The following is an 18,081-nucleotide window of genomic DNA, read 5'->3' on the forward strand; positions in this document are numbered from 1 at the left end:
TATACTTCAATAACAGGACACTTCAAAATCATTGCAGAACTTCTACTTTGGGGAGGATAGTGGGTCCAAGGGCTTGTGAAATGGAAAAAATGGGAGAGGGCAAAACAACAACATGGAAAGTATAATCAATCCAACACATTTAGTAACTGAATTAGAAATTATGCACATTCCATCTTTGTAGGCCAAAGATGCACAAACACAGGCAAAACTGCAAAGGTGAAAGTGAGCCACTGTGGGCTGACACAGGCTACCTGTTGGAAATTTAATGATGGCCATTCCATACAAAAAAGGTAGAACAGCCAGGGTTTGCAGTAGAGAATTTACTTTTACATCTTCATGACCTGCAAAATCTCTGTGATTATTTTTAAACTTGTCCTTTCCTTTGCTTTACATCACTGAATTGAATTGCAAAACCTTCCTCCATACCCAGTAAGACCCATTATACTGTTAGTGGAAAAACATTGGTTTTGTTGTCCTAAATGTTAATCAAGAAATTCAAAAACATAGCAAGAAAACTGTCAATAGGCTAGCAACAAGCTGTGTGTTGGGTGTATGGGACAGTTCTTATTATTTTCTTTGTTTGAAATGTTGAAAACAATTGTAAAAAGTTTATTCCACAAAATCCCCAAAAAATGGTATTAGAAAAACTCAAAAGTGAAAGTGAAAATCCTACAACCCAAATGCAGGCAGACCTGGGATCTAGTAGCCTTTATTAGGTAGATTGTGGGGAGTGATAGGGAAAGGGGACAAACAATTCACTCACTCCAGGCAGATTTCCTGTTTCACTATTTCACCGAAAGACTCTGTATTCTAGTTCTACAGCTTCTTAGTACGGTTTTCTAGGCTTTGGAAAAACTGACATCTCAAGAGATGGAAAAATTCTTCATTTAGAAGGTGTTGTAAAGACAGGAGTATCTGATTACAGTATTAAAGGTTTTTTTTAAAGCCTCAGCTTTCTTTCCATTCTTGCTTTCTCCCAGCTCCACAGAGTGGTTCCCTCCAAGTCTGTCTGCTTTCGCCGTGTAGTTTCTACCCCCAACCACCAATACCCCTCCCTTTTCTGCTCTTTTACCAATATTCCCCTCAAATACTTTCCATATTTCCCCACCAATATCTCTCTGGGCCCCCAACCTCTCACCACCTGTCATTTGATGTTTATTTTGCTCCAGGTCTCTGCACTCTCCATTAATGTTTGCCTCAGTAATCAATTTCTCAGTCTAATAGGGTCTTTTAAGAGACTCTTAGATAGGTATATAGCACTCAGAAAAATAGAGGGCTATGTGGTAGGGAGATTCTAGGCAGCTTCTAGAGTAGGTTATGTGGTCAGCACAACACTGTAGGCCAAAGGGCCTGTAATGGGTTGTAGATTTTTTGTACTTCTAACATCAGTACCTCCTTGCTATTAGATCCATACCATGTCTCATTAACTTTTGTTCCTCAAACCTCAATCTTGCTCTGATTCACTGTTGGTACACCCCATTAGCTCCAATCTCTCTGGATATTCACCCACTGCCATCCTTCCCCCTTCATTATTTTAATTTCAATATCTTAATTGAAGAAAACACCATGCTTGCAGAGAAAAATCACATCAATGGCACTATGAAGCAATGTTTAAAGGATTAGATACGGAAATGTGTGAGTACAACTTATATTTCAAGATATTTGCTCACATCCTGGGACTATGTATTATTTTAATAAGTCAATATAGAGTATTCATTTTTGTCTTTTGCTCCAACTGAACATCATTAATTTCAAATATTATGGGTCAGATTAATCCTCAGGGCCTGATTATATATTTTTCCATGTTCAGTCATGATCTATGATCCTTAAAAGCAATTACTAATTTATACATGATCATCAATTGCTTTAGTGAATTCATGATTCAGAAAGCTGAAAACTTGCATTAAATAATTAGATTCTGCAGAATCTTGCTTTTATGATGACTATAATTTTATGACTAAATTCATGAGCTCAGCTGGTTTCTGCTGGAAAGTTAACAGCGTTCACTTTCATGAAAAGTCTTTTTGTTTATATTTGTTTGGTATGCCGATTGGTGTTGTATATTTTTATTATGCGGATGTAGGTCTAATAAGTTCAGATGCCAACTGTATCAATCTTTTCATCAATAGCAATACATATATTTGTTCAAAATCATGTTTCTTATTACTCAGATATGAAGTCCTTGGGTGCAAGCAAATAAGATTTGTATATAAAAAATTGTATTTGGATTTACAAACTGGAAGACAGAACCCTTGAACCTCTTCATCTTTGGCCTTCTACGCTTTCTAATTTAGTTCAACCCAGAGTCAAAAGGTGAGAACCTATTCTTTCTGTAAGATATTTTACAAGCCCTTGGCTTTAATATTGATCGTGATAACTTCAAAACTTAATGACACACATTTTCTCAGAGAGTAAACTCTGATAATGGACTAGCACTCATGGAAGGGGCTGGCTGTTTCTAGGTTTACAGATCGCCTACTGGAATACAGACTGCCAGATAATCTGATATTTGTGGTAGCTTCCTTGAAAAACCCACCTATTTTTGTCATTCCTGCAGCCAATACAATCTTCCCTGCTTTGATAGAATTTCCGTGTCTTTCTTCACCTCTGTTGTTCTGGCATAAAATTTCATACTTACTCTAAGCCTTGTGGATCACTCACAGCTATTTAATTTCCCATCTACTGACACAACTCCACTCTTCTGTCCTCCACTCGATTACAAACCTTACTTTGTCTACTCATTATTTACATCTGCGATATGGTCTGGATAAGACAAAAGACTACCAATCTGAATCCTGCATTCAGAAATCTAATCCTGATCTGTAATATTAACTTTCACAAACGTACTGTTGAAAGTATTCTGACTGCTTGCATCATGGTCTGGTATAGCAATTTGAATACACAGGAATACAAGAAGCTGAGGGCAGTTGCGGATTCTGCCCAATACATCACAGGCACATCCTTCTAGCCACCGGTGATATCTACAGGAGGTGTTGTCTCCTGAAGGTAACACCTAGAATTAAAGATCCTCACCATCTGGGCCATGCCATGTTTTCACAACTACCAGAGGTCCAGAAACCTGAAGTCCCAAGCTTGTAGCATATGTATTTCAAATGTATTCATATGTACTTTGCTGCTCTTTGTTCTCTATCCATCTCATTTATTTCTCAGTAAGTAATAAAATGGTGTACACACTTCTCAAGATTGGAAGGAATCCTGTGGAAAACTACAGCAATGCCCCTAAGCTCTGCTATATTTTCAGTGCTAGCTCATTAATGTGTGTGTGATGTCTGCTTTTTTTCCCACTAGTACTAAGTCATTAATACCAACCTTCAAAACAAAAGCAGTACTTCTTATTGGAAAACATGCATTTATTTCACTTCACATTGTGCACAAGGAATCTCCTGAGCATTTGATTCAATATCAGAAGCTAGTCTTCTTTCATGATCAAAAGATGGATTACATTGGTTACACAGCAAAGATTTTATCCATCACAACATGGAAAACCTGGGATGAAGGCTTAACTTCTATTCTTGTGTTTGTGAAAGTCCTTCTGATGTGTTGATGCTATGGGCACAGGTGAAGTCTAACTTTGTGAATATGTTTAACTCTTCTACATGAAACACTGTCACGGAAGAGCACCATTCATCACTAGGAACCCCCTACCCAGAAAATGCTCTTTTCTCACTGCTGCCATCAGGAAGAAGGAACAAGAGCCTCAGGGCCCACACCACAAGATTCAAGCACAGTTATGACCCCTCAACCATCAGGTTCTTGAACAAAAGAAGATAATTTCACTCAACTTATCTTGCCCCATCATTGAAATGCTCCCACAACCAATAGACTCACTTTCAATGACTCTTCAGGCTCTTGATATTTATACCTTATTTATTAATATTATTGTTTCTTCTTTTTGCATTTGTACAGTTTGTTGTCTTCTGCACAGTTTGAACACCTTAGTTGGACTGTCATTCACTGATTCTGTTGTAGCTACTATTCTGTTGATTTGTTGAGTATGGCCACAAGAAAATGAATCTCATAGTTGTGTATGGTTACATATATGTACACTGAAAATGAAATTTACTTTGAATTTTCAAAAAAAATCATAGCAATTCTGATGAAGAAAACATTGAATTTCAGAAAACAACCTCACACATCTTCTCTGCACTCTCTCCAGCACTATTGGATCCTTCCTATGGTGTTGTAACCAGAAACTTCCTATGGTGTAGTGGTTTTCCAAATGAGGTCTGGCCATCGTTTTAGAAATTGGAGAATATTCTCCCTGCTCTTCTATTCAATGCCCAGCTAATGAAGGGCAGTACACAGCATGTTCTTAAGGATTTTGATTTTTGCGCTACAATAATTTTATTTGGTGCAAAAATCTAAATTATTAAATAAAGCACCATAAGATTTAAATTAGATGGTTAAATGCCATTCTTCAAATTACCATATGATACATTTGTATACCATTTTAAAATACTGCATAATGTTAAGTGACAACATGTTACCAAAGTACAACATTAAAATCTACAATCTTAAAATATTTTACCTCATAGACCTTTGAAATTGCTTTGGAGATTTTAAATAAATAACATACTTCAAAATAAAGCTAACTATTTTATTAAGAACCAACATACAGATAAGTCCTAACAAACAATGATGCACCTTGATTGGTAGAAATGAAATAGTATTTCTGGAAAGTCTGTCAAAACCTTCCCAGTTTTTATTATCTCCAGCCCAGTCTAATAGTCAATAAAGCTCTTATTGAGTCAAAAACATCTGATTATGAGCACTGGTCTTTCATTATATTACCAACAGTATGAAATAGATAATAGATAACAGTGAACAATTTAGTCTTTATTGGGAATTCTCTGGATAGTAAGACTATGACTGTGTGGAGTTAAGATCCTAAGAAACTAGAATATATCTGGGCTATTAAATCCCTTGAGCCTATTTTGTCATTTAATAAGATCATAGTTTAATTTCCCACTCCATTGCCATAACCCTAATTTATTTGATGATTAAAAATTTACATTAATTTTGAACATATTCGTGGATTCATTCTCCACAGATTTCTGGGACAAGGAATTCCAAAGACTCAAAAACCTTTGAGAGAATAAATACCCTCTCATTCTAGTCCTTTTTAAATAAAAAAAAAATGCAGTCCATTAGCATTCCTATTAATTCATGAACAGTATGATAGCTTTCTGTGTTTTTTGTCCAAGATCTCTCACATCTCATTGTGATACTCCATGAACAATTGTGAAGTTGGTGGAGAACAAAACTGAGGACCTGAGGCAAGACTGTTGTATCAGAGGTAAATGAGGGATTGTTGTGTTGTATGTTTCAACAAAACGTGGCTTTGTCCCAGCACAACAAATAGAGTGACCAGACCTGAAGGCTTCTTAATTCACAGAATGGACCAAACTGTTGACTCAGAAAAGGCGAAAGGTGGAGGTGTGTCTTTCAAGATAAACTCTCCGTGGTGCTCTGATGTGGCAGTTTTGTCAAACTCATATTCCCGTGAATTGAACATATACTGGAAAATGCCATCTATTCAATTAACCGAAGATTTGTATGATCAAATCTGATCATTTGCCTGTCCTCCTCCACCTGCATACAGGCAGAGACTAAAGAGCAAAGTTCCAGGGATTAGGACAACAAAGATGTGCCTGTGGGATGCAGAGAAGCAGCTACAGGATGGCTTTGAGTTGATGTACTGGGCGGTGTTCTAAGGCTCATCTGTGAATCTGAATGAATACACCAAGTTTGTTACAGATTTTATTAAAACAGTTGTAGACAAGTGTGCCCCACAAAATCAGAGTCTTTCCCAACCAAAAGCCCTTGATGAAACATGAGGTCCAAACCTGCTGAAGGCCAGATCAGAGGCATTCAGGTCTGGTGACCAAGAAAGTTACAGGAGGTCCAAATGGAATCAATGAAGGTAACAACAGGGCTTCAATCAAGCGACATAGGAAACAAAAGGGCTTTGCTTCTAGATGAGCTTAATGCATTCTATCCTCACTTCGATCAGCAAAACATCACAAACTCCCATAGTCTCCAAAGACCCTGTGATTTCAGTCTCTGAGGCCGACATGCAAGCAGCTTCAGGAGGGTGAAGCCACAAAAAGAATCAAGCATAAACAGGGTACCTGGCCAAGTACTGTGCTTGTCAACCTGCAAGAGCGTTCACTGGGAACTATAACCTCTTATTTTGGCAGTCTAAAGTACTGAACTGCTTCAGATAGGCTTCAAGTATACTGGTGCTCAAGAAGAATGTGGTAATGTGCCTCAATGACTATTTTCCAGCAGCACTTGCAGCCACAGTGATGAAATGTTTTGAGAGAATTGGTAATAAAACATATGAACTCCAGTATAAGAAGCAACTTGGATCTGCTCCAATTTGCCAACCAGAGCAACAAGCCCAGAGCAAATACTATCTCATTGGCTCTTCACTCAACCATGGAACATCTGGACAGCAAAGATGCATACATCAGGATGCTCTTTATTGACTACAGCTCAGCATTCAATACCATCATCCCCTCAAAAATTATTAATAAGTTTCAAGATCTTCATCTTAATAGCTCCTTGTGCAATTGGATCCTTGATTTCCTCACTCGCAGACCCCAGACAGTTTGGATTGGCAACAACACCTCCTCCTCAATCAGCATAGGTGCACAATAAGGCTGTGTGCTTAGCCCCCTGCTCTACTTGCTGTACATTTGTGTCTGTATGGCTAAGCACAGTTCCAGTGCCATATTCAAGTTTACTTACAACATCACCACTGAATGACAAATCAGCATATAGGAGGGAGATGGAAAATCTAGGTGATTGGTGCCATAACAACAACCTCTTACTTAATGTCAGCAAGACTAAGGAGCTTATTATTGACTTCAAAAGGAGGAAACCAGAGGTCCATGAGTCAGTCCTCCTTGGTGGATCAGACGTGGAGAAGGTCAGCAAGTTTGTACTCTTTGGTGTTATTATTTCAGAAGACCTGTCCTGGGCCCAGCACGCAAGTGCAATTATGATGAAAGCACAGCAGCACATCTACTTCTTTTGGAGTTTGCTTCGATTTAACCTCTAAAATTTTGACAAATTTCAAAAGATATATAATGAGGAGTATTTTGATTGGCTGCATCACCACCTGGCATGGAAATGCCAACACCCTTGAACAGAAAATTCTACAAAAAGTATTGGTTATGACCCAGTCCACCTTGGGTAAAGCACTCCTCACCATTGAGCCCATCTACATGAAGGGTTGTTACAGGACAGCAGCATCCATCGTCAGGGACCCCTACCACCCAGAACATGCTCTCTCCTTGCTGCTGCCATCAGGAAGAAGGTACAGAAGTCTTCAGATTCACACTTCCAGGTTCAGTTTAGTTATTTTCAACTGTCAGGCTCTTCAACTACAGGGGATAACTTCAATCAACTTCACTTGCTCCATCATTGTTATGTTCCCACAATCTATGGGCTCACTTCCAAGGATGTTTCATCATATGTTCTTGATATTTATTGCATGTGTATTTATTATCATTTCTTTCTTTTTGTGTTTGCACACTGTTTGAATGCCCAAGTTGGTGCGGTCTTTCATTGATTCTATTATGGAATGAGTATGCCTGCAAGAAGTGAATCTCAGGACTGTATATTGTGACATATAGGTACTTTTATAATAAATTTAATTTGAACTTTGTTGTTTTTCTCCCTTCAAATAATGCATTGTTATATTATTCTTCCTTTCAAAGTAATCAACTTCACAATTATTCACATTTTATTCCTTTTGCTAAATTTCTACATACTCATTTAATGAATCAGTAGCTCTCTCAGTAAACGTCACCCTCTTTGCTGGCTTCCATCACCCCTACTTTGACTACAGTATGGTTGATATTTTCTGCATTTTAATATATTTTGAACATTTGTGGTCTTCACATTGGTTCATGCACACCACAGGTTAGTGATTGTTCTGTGATGTAAAGCTAATCCTCCGCTTATGCTAATATCAAGATTACTGAAAAACTTGGCGCAGTTGCTTCAGTTTTCCTTCCTAAGATGCAAATATTGACAATGATGTCAACAATCAGATATTCTCAAATTTGGGATGGTTTGACTTACGTTCTTTCATGTTTTGAGTCTCTTATTTTGACTATTTGTCTGACTTATTATTCAAAGTAGGCATACAGTCTGTCTCAATAATTCTGAGCTTCTTACCTGAGAGCAGCAGTCTTCCCACTTCTGTGAGTACACGTGACTTGTCGTGTTTGGTAACCAATCTGTATGTCAAAATATTTGTTTTCTTGACGGATTTGACGATTTCTGTTTCGTTTTTTCTTCACAAGCTCCCAGGCTTCTGGATCTCTCATCCTGCTTCCCACTTGCCGAGTTTGCCGAGAATGCGGAAGAGAGCATTCGCTCCATGGACCGACTTTCAGACTGTACATACTTTCTTCAGTCAGACAGGAATTGTATGTGCAGGTCTGAAATTCAGTAAGCTTGGGGCACGGCTCACCACCGTAGAGCGGGGGTACCAGGATTTGCCGAAGTCGGTGCTGTAATCCAACCCCACAGGATTTGGTGCATTCAGACCAGGGAGTGAACTCCGTAACCACACAATTCTGTGGGCAAGGGATGAGGCAGGCTTGCTCAATGTGGGGCTTTGTCTCTAAATATTCACAAATAACATCTTCTGCCGATGCTCCGTTTCTTTTCTCAGTGCAAGTTACATTCCTCCTCTGAATTCCATCCTCACCTTTCAAACACTCTGAGGTTTGTTTTGGAGAAGCACTCCTGGAAGTGACGGGCAAACAATCATTCCATTCGCCCACCCGCCACTCATATAGGTCTTTGTGCCAGTCACAGACCTTGAAGCAATTCTGCTGATTCTCGGGTCTTTCTGCTGGTTTACAGTTAGTAGGTAAAGTCGTCCATCCCTCCACATGGGCACACCATACTGACCTCGTCTGGATACCACCTGGGCCACACTTCTGTCCCATACATCTCCCCCAGGCACCTATAAGATAGACAATTGGAGATATCGTTACAAAGGAAGTGAAACAAAAATTACAATAACCAAACGAATGCAATGCAAAAACAAAAGTTAAGACCAGAATCAGGTTTACTATCACAAGCATACGTCGTGAAATTTATTAACTTAGTGGCAGCAGTACAATGCAATATGTGATAATATAGGGAAAATAAATAAATTGCAGTAAGTATACATAATATATATGCGTGTGTGTACTAAATAGTTAAATTAAAATAGTGCAAAAACAGAAGTAATAGTATAATAAATAAGTGAAGTAGTATTCATGGGTTCAATATCCATTTAAGAATTGAGAATCTGAAATTAAACAAGAAAATGCATGAAATACTCAGCAGGTCTGGGTGTATCAGTAGAGATATAAACAGGGTCAACAGTGCAGATCAATGATCTCTCGAGGCAACATTTTCAAGAAAAAGGGCTGTTCCCAAGGCAGTTTTGACATACTGGCTGCTGCAATATGACCAGCTATTTCTCAGGCAGAATGGCCATGGTTCCTCTCTAACTGGAGGCCACTGCACCTGATATTCTGAGGATCTCTCTCTTCCACATACTGACCCAACCAGTGTCAGCTTAACTTGTGAGATACGGTGATTCTAAACATGGATAAATAATCATGCACATCATAGAGGAACTCAGCATATCAGGCAGCATCTACAAAGAGTATTACACAATTGACATTTCAGAACATCAACTGCTTATTCCTCTCCATAGATACTTCCTGACTTACTGTGTTCCTCCAGCATTTTGTCTGTGTGTTACTCTGGATTTCCAGCAACTGCAGAATCTCTTGTGTTTACAAGACCATAAAACATAGGAGCAGAATTAGGCCATTCAGCCCATCAAGTCTGCTCTACCATTCCATCATGACTGATTTCAGATCTCACTCAACTCCATTCACCTGCCTTCTTGCTATATCAGGAAATTATCAACTTCCACCCACCATAGTCTGTGGCAGATTCACTACTCTCTGGCTAAAATAATTCCTATTTGCCTCTGTTTTAAAAGGTCACCCCTTCAATTATGAGACCGTGCCCTCCCATTCTGGATACCCCCACCATAGGAAACATCCTCTCCACATCCACCCTATCTAGACCTTTCAATCTTCAGTAGGTTTCAATGAGACCCTGCCGCATTCTTCTAAATTCCAGTGAGTACAGGCTCAAAGCTGCCAAATACACTTTATATGTTAACCTCTTGATTCCCAGAATCATATTTGTGAACCTCCTCTGGATGCTCTCCAATTACAACACACCCTTCCTGAGATATGGGGTCCAAAGCTGTTGATAATTCTTTAAGTGTGGCCTGACTAGTATCTTATAAAGCCTCAGCATTATCTCCTTGCTTTTATATTGTATTCCCTTTGAAATAAATACCAACATTGCATTTGCCTTCTTTAGCACAGACTCAACCTGCAAATTAACCTTCTGGACTCCTAAGTCCCTCTGCACCTGTGATATTTGACCCTTTTCCCCATTTAGATAGCAGTCTGCAGTATTGTTCCTTTTACCAGAATGTATTATCATACACTTTCCAATACTGTATTCCATCTACTACATTTTTTGCCCATTCTTTCAATTCATCGAAGTCCTGCTGCAATTGCAGTGCTTGCTCAGCACTACCTATCCCTCTACCTATCTTCGTATCATCTGCAAACTTTGCCACAAAGCCATCAATTCCATTATCCAAATCATTGGCAAACAATGTGAAAAGTAGCAGTCCCAATACTGACCCCTGAAGAACACCACTAGTCACTGGCAGCCAACCAGAAAAGGCCCCTTTTATTTCACTTGTTGTCACCTGCTTGTCAGTCATTCCTCTATCCATGCCAATATCTTTCTTGTAACGTTATAGGATTTTATCTTGTTAAGCAGCTTCATGTGCGGCACCTTATAAAATGTCTTCTGAAAATCCAAGTTTATGACATCCACTGCCTCTCCTTTGTCCACTGTTATTGTTACACCCTTGAAGAACTCTAACAGATTTGTCAAGCAAGGCTCCCCAATACAGAAACCACGCTGAATTTAACTTATTTCATCATTAGTCTCCAAGTACCCTGAAACCTCATGCTTAATAATAGACTCCAACAACTCCCCAACCACTGAGGTTAGGCTAACTGGCCTATAATTTCCTTTCTTTTGCCATCCTCCTTTCTTACAGAGTGAAGTGAAATTTGCAATCTTTCTGCCCTCCAGGACCATGTCAGAGTCAAATGATTCTTGAAAGATCATGACCAATGCACACATTATCTCTTCAGCAAAATATAATAAGTACATTGTAAAACTCTATTCAAACGGTGTTTCACCAGCCTACTACAAGGTCCCTGTGAAAATGGCATCAGTGAAGCTCTGACCATTCGGTGCTGTTTTGAAGCTTTCATTGTCATTTTGCAGTCAATATTGCCAAGTTAGTGTTGAATCCTTTGCATGAGAATGTCAAAATTTCAGATTAGATTATGAAGTTATCGGCCTGTTTTCATTAATTTCTTACAAAAAAAATTCAGAAAAACAGTAATGCATGGCAACAATTAATAAAGATTTATAACTAAGCATACTCTGCAATATGTTAAAAGCTACAGACTTTATGTTGAGAATAAACTAACTACTGGAATTTGATGGTGGTGTAATGAAAGGAATTCAAAATCATCTACAAAACTTCACATATAATCTAGTAGCAATAGCCAAGCTACAAAGTTGAGCAGTAGAATTTGATTGTTTATTGTAGTTTTATAATGAAATAACTGCACATAAAAGCAGGTTAAAATGGGGTAGATACTTCTTGGCTGAAATTGTACCAATCAAGAAATCGGGTTAGAAACCTTTGTACTCTATTCACATTAGCATGCTTTATATTTTCCCAGAGTTAGACGTACTTCCAGTCATATTATTCTAGCACACTTCTCTCATCTTTTGAACTGCGTTAGTCTCAAACCTTTATAGGCATCCGTTAGTCTTATGAGACCATGGATTTGCGCCTTGGAAGTCTCAAACCCCTGCCCCTATATTTACCTGGTTTGTTACTACTCCCCTTCGTAAACAGAGGAAAAAAACTGTCAACTCTACTGTGAACTGGGACCTCTAAGATATATTAGAGTTGATAGTGAAACAGAAAGGACAACTTATCTTTTATATATTTAAGGAGGATTTTAAATTACTATTCATCTCTTAAGTGAGTCTTGACACTTTACAAGATGCTCCATTCAATGAGTACTGCCCATTTCACTGCTGGCGTTTTGGGTAGCAATAAAGGTTCTCCATCTCTGACAGTGGCTTCTGTCAACATGTCAGTAACTTGGTTTTCACTACCGTCTGTCATATAAGTTCTCAGTGGACACTCAGGAATACCATCGCACTCAGATGTAGAAGGATTCTTCACCGCTATGTCCATAATAATTTTGTTAGCCCTGAGCTGAACCGCCAAACCTGGAGGACCATTGGCCCACACTCAGTCTAGCCTCTACCCTTTGACCTGTTTGGCATGGGTGACCCTACCAAGAGCCAAAGCATAAAACACTGACTCTAGCCAACATAGCTCTCTGGATCATTGAGGCATACAAGCTTTCAAGCCACAAGGTTGTGATCCCAGCAACACCGAAAGAGTGCTGGAGGAACTCAGCAGGCCGGGCAGATTTGAGGAAATGAGTACAGTCAACGTTTCAAGCCGAAATCCTTTGGTGCGACTGGCGAGAAAAGCTAGGGAGTAGACTTGAAAGGTAGGGGGAGGGGAGAGAGAAACACCAGGTGATAGGTGAAACCTGGAGGGGGAGGGATGAAGTAAAGAGCTAGAAAGTTGATTGGTGAAAAAGACAGAAGACCATGGAAGAAAGAAAAAAGGGGAAGAGCACCAGAGGGAGGTGATGGGTGGACAAAGAGTTTTGAGAGAGGGTTGGGGTGTTCAGGGATGGTGGGTTCTTCTTGGAGGAATGAGCACCCTGACAACATACAAAGTGGATAATGATAAACCTTTCATCAATTAACTTATGTGTTGTAATACATTTAATACATAACCACGAAACATAGATCTTGTACTGTTATTTAAATTCACTGAACTTGCAACTATATCATGTATTATGCAAGCATTTGAAAATATCAAACAACATATTTTTCATGAAACGGTGCTTTAATTTGTGGTCCACACTTATGCTCAGTAGCCATTTCATTAGCTAGACATGTACACCTGCTTATTAGTCCAATTATCTCATCAGCCAGTCATGTGGCAGTAACTCAACGCATAAAAGCATGCAGACATTGTCAAGAGATAGAGTTGTTATTCAGATTAAACGTCAGAATGGTGAAGAAATGTGATCTAAGTGACTTTGACCAGAGAATGATTTTTGGTCCTGGCAGATTGGTTTGAGTACCTCAGAAACGGCTGGTCCCCTGGGATTTTCGTGCACAACATTTTCTAGAGTTTGCAGAGAATGATGTGAAAACCAAAAAAGAAAATTCAGTGAGCAGTAGTTCTGTGAACTTAAATGCCTTGTTATGAGAGGGGCCAGATGGGTTTAAGCGATAGGAAGGTGACAGTAACTCAAATACCCACGGGTTACAATAGTAATATGCAGAAGACCATCTCTGAAGCACAACACGTGAACCTTGAAGTAGATCATCTACAGCTGCAGAAGCCCACAGACGTACCCTGAGTGGCCACTTTATTAGGTACCCTTATACCTAATAAAGTGGCCACTGAGCGTAAAGTGATGAAACTGGATTTAACAGACGTGCTGACTAACCACACAACACACTGACAGGTTGAATATTTTCCACATTCACGGTGATGCATCCTACAAATAATGTTTGAATCTGAAACAAATCTTCGTGTTTTACAGCTGTATTCTACAGACATGAATTAAAAATATAATTATTTCTTCCGACATTTGGAACAATATATGGGATGAAGTAGAACAGTGACAGCCACTTATGATAGCAATCCATGTGACTACAAAGTAATGCAGGTTGTCATTTAAATCACAAAAATTCTTTCAAATAGCACCCGTTTGTTTTCTACCTGACAGGAAAATACAGGGATTGAGCGGTGTCAATTTTGACTGAAAAAATTTGGGGAATTCTAAGCACTCCCATAAATAGCACTGAAAATGGGATTAACACAGTGGATCAAGAGGAAGGAGTTAATACTATTGTCATTTCCAAACCCAAATAGTAGGACGTTTACAGCACATATTCCACCCAGCTGTACAAGACAAACCTCCAAAGAGAACCACAACCTTGCTGTGGATCGTAGAATTGAGAGCCTCAGCAACCCAGAGAGCTATGTTGGCTGGAGTCAGGGATTTATGCTTTAGCTCTAGGTGAGGTCACCCAGGCCAAGCAGGTCAAAGGATAGAGTCCAGACTAAGAGTGGCCCAGCAGACCTCCAAGTCTGGGGATCCAACTCAGGGTGAATAACCTTGACCGGTAAAACAAAGTTGCTCTGGAAACAACAATGAAGAATCCTTCTACATCTGAGTGCGACAGTATTCCTGAGTCTCCACCCAGAATCTGTATGAATGTTAGTAGCGAAAACAGAAAAGAAGCTGCTGCCATGATGAAGGAAGTCCTGAACACCGCCAGAGATGGAGGATATTTGTTGCTGCCATAAAGGCCAGCGGCATAATGCACAGTAAGTACAAGACAATGTACGGCCAACTAATGTACCTTAAACAAGCACACTACAAAACAACACAAATCCTCACTTACTTGATTTATGCTGGGCTAGTAACTGTGGAACAATTTTCCTGAACTTACTCTTTATTGCTCTCCACGTGTTCACCTAAATGACTAAATACTTCAACTACTGTCAATGCCACTGGAAGCCTCTCCACCATTTGGATTCTGAGTTGACTCAGGAGTCCTGTTCTGGAATCACAAATCTTCCTGCAGAAATACAAATATTTCCTCACTGGTCAATTGCCTGCTGTCAGGAGATCCTCTCCCTTTCCTTCAGTCTCTTGTTCTTTCAGTAGTGAGCACCACGTTTCCTTTCAAAAAGAGCAACTGCCAGATGTAGCGACATCGAGGCTGGTCGGTGGTTTGCTTCTTCTGAACGAGGCCTGCAGTGTTTCGTAGTGGCTCTTCTGACCAGCATGTATCACTGGCCACAGGTGAATGGGAACAGAAGATTAATTATGGGAGGCATGAATCTGGCACCGAACCCTAGCCCCATGGAGTGGCGCATGTGAATCATTTTCCGCTACATGTGGCCTCAGTGAGGATGCTGGCATTAATGCAGCGATCTTCAAAGGCATCATTACTGCAAACTCTCCTCTCATCCAGGGCACCCAGGTTTTGAATCCACAGGGAAATGTAGGGATGATGACTCGGTTATAAACCTGGATCATTGTGCCCTTATGTAAAGGAGGTTTCCTGGTAGCCACTGGGATCCTGTGCTGAATCTTACAACTAATCACTTTGAGTGAAGTGCTCAGCACCTCTCAAAGAGCTCTCCTCTACAGATTTGTTACAGGTCCTTTAGCGAGGCTGACAGAGCATCCTAAATTTCTTAAAGTGTAATAATCAATTTAAAAAGATTAGCATTATTCCTGCTGCAGAGAATAATGAAATGTATCATTAATTCCCACAATTTAACTTCGCTTTTTTAACAAAGATTACAATGATATATTGGTATTTCTCACGTCCTTTGGATTTTTTCCGTATCATTTTGAAGAAAGAGCTTATGGAACTTCCATACCAAGTCTTCAGTAGTAGATCAGAGGGCAGAAACTGTGGAACTGGACAGCAGTGAAAGTAGACAAAGGCTACTACAACTGAAAAGCAAAAAAAAACTGTAGAGCCTGAAAATTTTAAACAAAAGCAAAAAAAAAAAAATGCTGGAAATATTCAGCAGACCAGGCAGCATTCAGAAAGAAATTGAATTAATGTTTCAGGGTGATGACATGTATTCAGAATTGCAATAAGCTAGAGACCCACAGTTGTCTTGGACTTGCCATGTTACTGGGCTCTGAATATTGTTACAATTGTGTGCTGTCTCAATGCCGTCCCATCTCCCATAATTTAAAAAAAAAATCATGCCAAGGCTTTTACTGTGAGAAGTATTTGAGTTCAATCAACTTCAGTGATAATCTATTCTGTCTCATGTAATAGTTATTTAACTTTTGCCTTCTTTTTAACTCTAATCCTCAATTCATGCCATTTTATTATTGATTAGCCGAAGAGCAAAAGAACCATTCACAGGTTACTCTCTTCCATATTTTCAAAACTTTGTTTGTTGCTTTATGGAGCAATACACCAAGAAGATGGAGGTCAGGCCACATCTATAGAGGTAAAGGGAATTGAGACTGGAAAGAAGACGGAGAAATAACCAGTAGAAAAAGGGTGAAGAGTTGGCAAGAGAAAGGTGGATCCAGGGGAGGGGACCAATGAGGAAGGGAGCAGAGTGGAAAGAATGTAAGAAGCTGGGAGGTGATAGATGAAAGTCCCAAAGGCTGAAGAAGATAGAATCTGATAGCAGATGGTGGGGGAGTAGAAGTGATATAGTGATGGGGGCCAGTTGAATCGGGGCGGGGGGGGGGGATGAGGAGTAAAAGAAAGAGGAGCTACTAGCAGAATGCAGAGAATTCAATGGTTATGCCATCAGGCTTAAGAACTCCAGGCAGAATATGATATGCTGTTCCTCTAATTGTGATCCAAAATATTGACAGTCCATTTCTCCCCATTAATGCTGCCTGACCGTTGAGTTCCTAAAGCCCCTTTGTGTATAGATTCCAAAATCTACAGTCCCTTGTATCTTCATTCTTTATGGTCCTATTTTGCACAGATTACAGCAGTTCAAGATTTTGAATGATCACAGCTTTGTTACAGAAGATACCATATATGCACCCCATCAGCAACACATAAATATTACTTTTAACACCCATTTAGAATTCTAGAACCACTATACGCTATCACAAATTCCCACAAAATGGTAGAATTGAGTCAGGTTACTGGTGAAAAGCTGGAACCATCTCAGGGAAATTGTGTGGCTGATAAGCTCTGAGCGACAAATGATATTTGTAGTTTGCAAAGAAGTGACCTGATTTCCAACACTGATTCTTGATAAAAGCAGCACACTAGGAATTACACACAAAATGCTGGAGGTACTCAGCAGGCCAGGCAGCACCTTTGGAAAAGAGTACAGTCTACATTTCAGGCTGAGACCTTTCATCAGGACTGGAGACGAAAAGATGAAGTGTCAGAGTTAGAAGGTGGGGGAGGGGAGGGAGAAACACAAGGTGATAGGTGACATGGGGGCGGGGGGGGGGAGCTTTCTCTGACTCCTCATCTTTTATTTTCCTCCAGTCCTGCTGAAGGGTCTCAGCCCGAAATGTTGACTGTATTCTTTTCTATAGATGCTGCCTGGCCTGCTGAGTTCCTCCAGTGTTTTGTGTGTGCTCCTTGGATGTCCAGCATCTGCAGATTTTCTCTGGATTGGCACCAGGAATTACTCCATTGTGTCCACAGGCAGCACTGAAAATGACCCAACCATGCAGATACAAGTTTTCTAAAGTGCCACAATTCAATTTGCAACTTGTCAATGTTATATTTCAGTCTGGGAAAACATTGCTTTTCATGTATATAGACTGAAGTAGAAGACAGCACTATGCGATCAAATTCTTGGGCATTCCATGCTCCCACATTTCAATTAAAATGGGGCTGAGAGGCATTTAATTTATGGATTCTATAATTTACGCTACTTGATTCAGAATCAAAGCTCTATTGTTTTAATTGCATACTTTTGTAGTTTGTTCAAATTTCTCCAGAGAACAGCAGGGCTACAGTAGGCCTGCTTATTGTGAGGTCAGTAGGCTACAGTAGGCTGCTTATTGTGAGGTCAGTGCAGATTCACTGAACTGCAAGAGCAGGAATTGGTTCTAGATGAGACAAACACTTGCTCACACAATAGGTCAAATCAAAGAAACATAGAAATCAGGACCAAATATACTGTAGTCTACTTGGCTCTTTTAGCCTTTTCTGCCATTTAATGATATTTCTGGAAATTGTAACAGCAACCCTACATTCTCAAATATCTGGGGTAATCTTTTACCT

General features: G+C 39.7%; 1 protein-coding gene across 1 annotated transcript in view; it reads right to left on the reverse strand.

Moving 5' to 3' along the window:
- thsd7aa (thrombospondin, type I, domain containing 7Aa) overlaps positions 1-18,081 on the reverse strand; it is a 406,075-nt gene that overhangs the window by 242,680 nt on the left and 145,314 nt on the right. The window contains exon 2 of the mRNA XM_059972618.1: positions 8,212-9,010. Within this exon, the coding sequence (XP_059828601.1) occupies positions 8,212-9,010 (799 nt within the window). The remainder of the gene's footprint in view (positions 1-8,211; positions 9,011-18,081) is intronic.

Source organism: Hypanus sabinus, chromosome 6 (genome assembly GCF_030144855.1).
Source record: "Hypanus sabinus isolate sHypSab1 chromosome 6, sHypSab1.hap1, whole genome shotgun sequence".
Classification (NCBI taxonomy): domain Eukaryota; kingdom Metazoa; phylum Chordata; class Chondrichthyes; order Myliobatiformes; family Dasyatidae; genus Hypanus; species Hypanus sabinus.